At 38.9% G+C, this 8779-nt stretch overlaps 1 protein-coding gene across 1 annotated transcript in view; it reads left to right on the top strand.

Moving 5' to 3' along the window:
- Positions 1 to 8779, top strand: part of LOC119415226 (piezo-type mechanosensitive ion channel component 2) — a 127924-nt gene that overhangs the window by 22331 nt on the left and 96814 nt on the right. The window contains exon 3 of the mRNA XM_037682385.1: positions 689 to 814. Within this exon, the coding sequence (XP_037538313.1) occupies positions 689 to 814 (126 nt within the window). The remainder of the gene's footprint in view (positions 1 to 688; positions 815 to 8779) is intronic.

Below are 8779 nucleotides of genomic sequence, written 5' to 3'. Positions count from 1 at the left end.
TGTATATACATATGTATATATATGTATGTATATACATATGTATATATGTATGTATATATATATATATGTATGTATATATATGTATATACATATGTATATATATGTATATACATATGTATATGTATATATATTTATATATATATATAGTATATATATATATACGTATATATATTTATATACATATATATACATACATATATACATGCATACATACACGTTTTAGTGTGTGTGTGTATAATGTGTATATATATATACTTTGTATATAAACTACTGTTTAATACTTGTATTATTATTCTTACTTTGCATTTTTTCACATCGTGAAGTTTCAGGGTACGGATCCCCCGCGATAAACGAGGGACTACTGTACCCAGTAAATATACCAGTATTTATTTTTTTAATCTGTGCACCAACAGCACAATGTTGCTGTTCGGCGTATTGTTTTAGTACTTCTAGTGCTTAGCATATTTTTATTTAACATTTTTCTTAGTTCATATCTTGGATCTTATTACTGTTTTTCTTTTACTTTTATTCTTTTTGTTGGATGTAACTGGGACCCTGTGCAGACAGTTTCGTTCCACCACATGTACCACATGTGGTGCGGATGAAAAATAAAGAAACTCTGACAACAAAAGCAAGTTTTAATCGTTTGAGTGTTGTTGAACTGGCTGTTTGTGTTCTGACCTTTTAGGCCACACTGGGCGTCTGCTGCAGTCCCTCTGCTTCACCAGTATGTCCTTCCTGCTGCTCCACATCATCTATCAGATTACCGTCAACAGCCTCCTGGCTGGGAACTCCATCTCCTCCAACTTCAGCTGTGAGTACACTGCAGCCTTCACAGCCGAAGCCTCGGGGCTGGCGAGGAATCGAAACACTTCTTATCTTTCAAGATTAAGAAATAGAGCCGATGGATTAAGCGCCATTGTTTTGTAAAACAGACAGAAAACTGAATAAAACAACTTAAGAGGATAAATCATGTCAAAACCCTCAGAAATATCCACTAAATGTTTAATTTATGCTTTTCTTTTCTTATCCCTACCTCTACTTTTTGCATGTTTATGCCGAGAAAAAGGAATCCTGATAAAAACAAAGATTTATGTATTCTCCAAAACAAACGGGTACGAGCTGCACTTGTGGAAAAAAAAAAATACATCGCAATTTTAAGTATTTTCTCTATAAATGTTTTCTTTTATTGGCTCAAAATCCACTGATGTTCTTCTGCACAATATTTATCCCTTGCTTTTAACGGTGGCTGGCAATTTGTGTGCTTGTGTGTTAATTTTTTTGTCTGTTAGTAAAATATCTCACAAACCAGTGGAAAATTTTGAACCAAACTCCCAGAAAGTGATATTTCGTTGTTGGTCTACAACTTTAGTCACCTTCATTTAAGATGGACATCATATCTGATCAACATGGCAAACACAAAAATGGCAGTAACGCCCTCAGTTTTACAGATTTTAAGCTAATATTTTGTGTGTTAGAGGCCGAGAGTCATTCCTAACTCATACACCAAGCGTTATCAGATTGTGTGCAATCTTTGTTTAAAATGAAAGACAGCGGTGAAATGAAACTCTTCAAGAAACGCTGGTTTCATAGAAGGGATAAAATCAATATATTGTTGTAGAAATGACAATATCAGGCCTTATCAAAAGAAAAACACAGTTTTTCCAACATTATCATTTTATTTTTCATTTCTGAAAACATCCTTGTGAACATGGCGCTGTTTCTAGAAACGTTTTCATCCACACGGATACACTGAAAACCCACATTTTTGTTGTACCCATGCAAGACCTGAGGTGCTGTAACCAAAACACGCCACTAACGGTAAACGAGGTGCATCAAGTTTTCACGTTGGGCGAGACGTGAATTCGACAAGAAAGAAGAGGCTACACTAGGACGACGTTAAATGTTTGTGATTTATCCGTTTACGCAAAGTGTGGCCTTTTGAGATTATTTTTAATGGACTCTGGAACTTGTTTTTTTTTTTTTTTTTTTTAAGGCAAATTTGTGGATTCTAAAATGCCATTAGCAAATCCTGTCCACGTTAAATGAATCTGCAGCAGCTGAGGGTGTATCAGCTTCTTGAAGGAGTGGCTCATGTGGCAGTTGTGTAATTTCACTGCTACTTCTTGTTGCTTTGAATTCGAGGTAATGCTAGAAAATTGGATTTGTTTAAAATGACAAATGTTAAGATTGCAGTTTTATCTGTGCAGCCACCAGATGTGAGCCGTGCTGGCTAAATAATGTAGAATGAGCACAGGCTGCAATGCAAATTATCTTAACATATAGATTTTTGCTGTAACTGAGACTTGCCTAACGATGAGTCCATAAAGTTACAATCTATCGATGACCTTGTAACAAAAATAGCATAAAATCTTCCTAATTTGTCTTTAAATTGTAATTTTTTGACAGATATGTTTTCAGAAATGTTTTAAAACTCATAATTTCCTTTAAAATTACCACTTTTCTCTGCTGGAAATCCCTTCGTATAATGTTTGACGTCATTGTAAAGTTTGGGGATTCCCATTTTTAAAAAAATATATTTATGGTGGTAATTCCTGACATCACTCCGGATGAATAAAAATGATCAAACCGGATGGATAAAATATTAACTCGGTGCTGAAAAATTCCTCGTTGTGATATTTTGCCAACACGGCTCACATTTGCTGAATGTGTTTGTTTGGAGGTGAAGGCGAGCTAAAATGAAGCTGCGACGTTCGCACACTGTCCCACAGATGTGTTCAAATCGGGGGGAAATGTGTTGCTTTGCCGTGTTTGTTCATGTTGGGCCACACGTGTGTCCCATTTACGCACAGGTCAGTTTCTGTGCTCTTGAACTCTGACCTCAGCGGCTGAGATGTGTGTTTTTTCTCAGCCTGAGGAAAAGTTTTTATCCGATCCACCGTTCGAGTTAAAAAGAGTTGAACGTCTGAAAACAGCTGCGCCCTTAATGAATGTACGTCGCGAGGAGTTAGAGCGCAGTTTAATTAGCTTTCTTCCAACATATGGTGACGGGAACGACAAATGCAGAGCTGCTGGTTGATGCGAGACCCGGCAGAGTCCGACCTCCCGCTCCAACGACTTGTTCTTTCTAAAGAAAGCAGCTCCTCTCGGCTGAGTCACGGCCGACAGCAGAACAAATCTTATCGCCTCAGGCAGAAACACACAATCCGTTCAGAGAAGGTAAACTAACAAATAAAATACGCTCTCAGGCAGCTTTTTATGACTGGAGTCTCTGAGGCTCCTGTCTTTTGGCAGATAGAGCACTGGACTGAGAAGATCATAAAATCTGTTATATCTGACTTTATGTTGTCCGTTTGGTGATCTACTAGACAATTTATCTGTCAGTTTAGACTTAAAACCAAAACACTTTGCTTTCAAGGAGCCAAGTTTGTGTAATCTGTAAAAAAGTGGCCTTCATCAATTTAAGTTTATTTTTTTTTTTAGATTTTGGCTACTATTGCGCACATTTTCTGCCATTTTTTACCCGAGCATGACGGTGTTTTCTGCAGTTTATACTTAAATTCTTGTTAAAAAAAAAAGACTTTTTATAACTGTCCATTGTTGTCATCTTTCTTTGTTAAATCAGGTCTCTCCTGTAAATGAGTCCTCGAGGCTCAATGGGGTTTACCCGTCTAAGTAAAGGTTGAATGAATGGAAAAAAATCTCAGGGAAGGAGGACAAGTGGAAGTAAAAAGAAAAGAAGTGAAGAAATGAACGGTGAAAAAAATAACTTCAGCAGATTAACAAGATGTAAAAAAAAAAAAAAATCATCTTTAGGAAATAGCTTTTAGGAATCACCTTGTTGGTGCTAAAGTGCTGTTTTTATATGTTGGGCTGTTATTTATATATATATATATATATATATATATATATATATATATTTAATTTAACAAAAAAAATAGGAACAAATTTAGTCTCTGGGTCAGACTGTTGAAGTAGCACCTAAATATTCCACTAAAACCAACATTTTGCCAAGTTGACTGGTATGAACAGTTTCATAACTTGAGTTTAGGGAGTCCGAAAGTCACAGGTCAAAGTTCAAGTGTCTTAAACAAAAAAAAAAATTCATCTGGAAAAATGAGCAGAAAATCAGTAAAAAAGCAGCCGAAGACGAACATTATCACTCGCCTTTTTGCTGTTGGTGGGCGATAATGAGGAATGGTTTAAGTCTTTTGCACAGTATATTAAATATATTTATCAATGAGAAAATATTTCCGTGTCTATGTTTGGGGCAGCCAGCATCCAGTGTTGCATCTACATTATGCACATTTAGAAACTTAATCATTTTATTCACCCTGTGATTATTTTTCTTACATGTTGTTGAGGTTTCACTTCCCAAAGCTGCGCTTGTTTTTGTATTCAGACTTCAACAGGAAGTCAGACATTTGTCTCATTTATCCGCCGACTCCATTGTGAGAAAAGGTCTTATCTCAGGTTTCTATATCTGGTATTTGGCCTCTTTAGCCTTTTCCTTTTGGCAGCGCAGCGTAAACAGGGAGTCCTCCTCCACGGTTAGACAGTTATCCTCAAACTGAACGTCTGCGCAGAATTTCCCCTCTTTGTGGCGGCCAGATACCTCCACAGCCAGAGAAACCCTTTTTCAAACCACAGCAACGCCTCCAGCTGTCAGGGCAGGTCAGCCGCTGGTCACCAGATGAGCCGAAGCTTTGGAGTCATCCGTCATTCGAACTGCGTTTACAAACTGTTTGTAGTGACCGTGAAGGAGCGGCAGATGGACGGAGGCTGATACGATTCAAACGGTCACCTCTCAGACATTCAGATATTTCCCTGTAGCCGCCCAAACATTTTAATTGCAAATAAACCCCTCATATCTGCCAACTAAAATAAAAAATCCAACCTTCCTGAAAGGAATTCATATCGACGCCTTTTTGCCAGAGTTTCAGACTCGTCGTATCCTGGGAAGGGACGAGGTTAAATCCGTTTGGGTCAAACCTTATAAACGAAAGCTTGAAGTTTGTGTTGAGGGTGAATCTCATCTTCTTCCACACCACTTTGTGGCTCAACATCTGTAACATCGACTGAGTTGCAGCCGTTTTGGTGTTTTCTAAGGTCGGCAGAGCTCGACAAATGCGTGTTCTGTCGCCGGCTTCACCGTCCAACACTGGAGAGGTGATGCAAGTCCTCAGAGAAGGTGCTGAGAAGCTGCTCTTTCATGGCGAGACGAGTCGGGGAACCCGGTTTCATCAGAGTCTGACGAGGACAGTATTTCGGTCGGAGCTGGGCGGACCACATGGATTATGTTGATGGGCTGGCAGAAAATAAAGAGGATGCTGCTCTGGATCCCCGTTAGGGAAACGAGGACGGGCTGGATGTTGGGCTTGACGTTCATGGTCTGTTGTTGTGGTGTCAGGGTGCTGCCATCATTGGGTTGACTCCAGGAGTTCATCAGTTACAGATAGGTCCATCCATCCATCCACCACATATTTGTAGTCGGGTCACCAAGGTGCCCATGTCCAGCAGGTACTGTGTGAGAGGTGGGGGACATCTGGACAGGTCTCCAGTCCATCACAGGGACACACAGAGACAAACGAGACAAACAACCATTCACTCTCACCTTGGAACATTAAATGTCATTAAAGTTAACAATTAACCTAACATGTTTTTGTGCATTCAATCAATAATTTCATTTAATCAAAAATTCAGACGTTTATTGAGATATTTGCTAACACATGAGTACAATGGGCTCCAGTTGGTTGTTGGGGAAAGTTGGGAATGACTCTCGGCTTCAAGTACATCGAATTTTAGCTTAATATTTGTACAATTGAACAAGTTCTAGCCTTTTTGTGTGTGTGTTTTAAGGGAAGTGAATATTTTGAATCAGGTTGGAGTTTAATTAAAAAAAATGAATGCCACATATTAACAAGCACAAATCAGCAGCGGTCGATAATAAGTCCTACAGCTACTAGCTAAGAATATTTAGCAACGTCTTGTTGATTACATCACTTCAGCTGTTCTGTAAGATTTCATTCAACCTTTATTTATTTAGACAGGTAATCCCTTTGAGCCTCGAGGACTCATTTACAAGAGAGACCTGATTTCAACAAAGAATGATGACAACAATGGAGAACAGCAACAACAATAAGCAGTTATAAAAAGTCATACTCCAGTTTTTTTCTTTTTTTAAACAAATAGGATGGCTAAAAAAAGGTAACAAAAAACAGCTAGATTCTAAGGCGAATGTAGAAAACTAAAAACATGAACATGTCTGCATTGGTCCTTGCCAGGAGTCCAACAGATTCTTAAAGCCACTTAGATCTAGAGCCACTTCAATTTTTTTTGTAAGATATTCCAGGAAACAGGAGCGGAGTAGGAGAAGGCCCTAAGATGTTTCCTGGACTCTAACAACGTGCTCGAATGTTGACGCTGCATCTCCTCCCAGTGTGAAAAGGCGTGACAGGCATCAGGCCCCCAGAGATGGAGAGTACTGCGCTGAGGTTAACGGCCCGGGAAGCACAAAGGGGGGTTTATGATGCTCACATAAAGTCTGGAGGACAGGTATTTTTGGTGCCCAGCTAGGGAGAACTGCAGCCCCGCCTCAACAGACAGAAAGTCTCCCACTTTGGTCCCAGAAGTCTCCACGCTGAGCTCAGTTTGTCCCCCACACAATATTCCTCTGTCATGCTACGGATCAGACCGGCCTCGTACCGCGAGCATTCTTCCAGCGTGAGGTCACGCTCAGAGTCGGGGGTGTAAGGACGGGCTAGTGTTTCCTTTCACACCTGAAGTTTCAGCCGGGGTTAGATGAACTTATACGTTGCAGATGTTTGGACTTAGTGTGTTTTGGTTGTGGTTTCTGGGTTTGGATTTGACAGTTTTCATGTGTGGCTTTTATCTGCCTCTGTGGGCAGCTAGACTGTACAACATCAAGGGGGCGGGGCTTATCTCCATCAGTTTCTGGTTCTGAGTTTCCTCCTGGCTTTTTGGTTCGTAGATGACAAGAGGGGGACCAGAGTCTGTAAAATGTGTTAGACACGGGTTTATTAAAGTCTTACTGATATATTTGTGACTTGTGTTAGTAAAATAAGTTACAGTGAGGATTTTTTCTTTATTGTGTCGGTTAATTTTCTATCTCAACACCTTCTAAAGAATTTGTAGTTTGTTGAAATTTGGTGATTTATCAATTGAAGTATCAATATAGTTTTGTTTATTAATTGAAAATTATTTTTTTATTGGTTTAGAATGACGTCAGATGAATCTCTAAGCTTCGAAATGACACCACACATTACACAACGGGATTTCCGGCAGGGAAAAATGGTAATTTTCAAAATAAATTGTTAGGGTTAAAACAATGAATTATTTCTGAAAACATACCCGTTGGAAAACTTTCAGCCTGAGCTCGTTCCGACTCGATTTGCCAGCATTGGTTACATTTATGTCTAATTTAATAAGGTTTATCCAAACATTTTAATTTTTTACCAGTTTTTTATCATTTCTAGTTGGTTTTATTTACTGATTGAGGATGCCTTGTTGTTTTCCATAATCCCAAAACAAATATCTAAATATTTCAGCTTTACAGCGTTCCACCATTCATGCAAAAAAAAACAAAAAAAACCCCACAAACAAACAAACAAATAATAATAATTTGTACTCATCCTTTATGATTGTCCGCTGTTGTCATTATTCTTTGTTAAAATCAGGTCTCTCTTGTAAATGAGTCCCCGAGGCGCAACTATCTTTAGACTAAAATCATCTTGCGTTGAGAAATGATAGCGTTGTAGCAAATTTGGTCAAACTTTGCAAAAACATTTAGGTGAGCTTAGATGTTTTTTAATCTCAATTGGCTGAGGTGGCCATCTTAAATCCAAAAGTTAATGCGTTGTAGACCTACGTAATTATTTTTGAGAGATTTCTGAGAGATCTACCAGTGGTTTGGGAGATATTTTACTAACAGACACACACACAAACACGTAACGATATGGGCAAAAACATTATCACTCTGCCTTCTGTGCACAGAATCACCTCCCAGTGCAGTTTAGTTTGTGTTTGTCTGAATAAAACGCACCAGTTTGGAGTTTAAAGTGTGCTTCTGTGCTAATATTAGAAACGGTCAGTATCTTACCTGTTGTAGATTGCTGGATGACATCATTTTGGAAATGTTTTATTCTGACTGAATTGATGGGCTCGTTTGCGCAAGGTAAAACCAACGTGCTGTCTTTAAACAACTCTTGAAAAAAATCAGTGGTTCATGTGAAAAGTATTTTACAAACCTTTCCACCACTGTCACTTTCATATTACAGTAAGTGCTCCCTCGATTAACAATTTAAAGGTGATAAATTGTGAAGTAAAAATGATATATTTATATTTTTTAAGGCTTTATAAACACTTCCCACACTCTCGCAATGTTCTAAACTCTTAAACCTACGTAATTTTAACAACATACTTATATGTAATCAGTACTGCAAAAGTTTACTCCCCAGCTCTTCAGAACAGCAGCTCGGTTCTGGTCCGGCTTGGTTCCGGTTTTGCAGACATACCCTGCAGCGACGAAGCCCACCGCCCCGTCCAGTTTGATGTACACCTGGATAATTGAACTTCAGGAAGCTTCAGGATTATTTGCAACTTTCCTGCCAGTTCCATGAGCTTCATAAATAGCGTAGATTTGTGTTGCAAAACATTCCCTCCATTTCAGTAGAAAGCAGCGGCCAGAAGCACTGTTGGCTTCTGGGTAAGGTAGTTCTTTTGACTGGTGATACAGTGTAGGCTTATTTAAAAAAAAACTACAAGAAAGCAGCTGCCAGAAGCACTGTTGGCTTCTGGG

This window comes from Nematolebias whitei, chromosome 9 (assembly GCF_014905685.2).
Source record: "Nematolebias whitei isolate Nwh7 chromosome 9, NemWhi1, whole genome shotgun sequence".
NCBI classification, from domain to species: Eukaryota; Metazoa; Chordata; class Actinopteri; order Cyprinodontiformes; family Rivulidae; genus Nematolebias; species Nematolebias whitei.
Note: the sequence above shows the minus strand (reverse complement) of the source record. Positions and strands in the feature narration are given on the sequence as shown.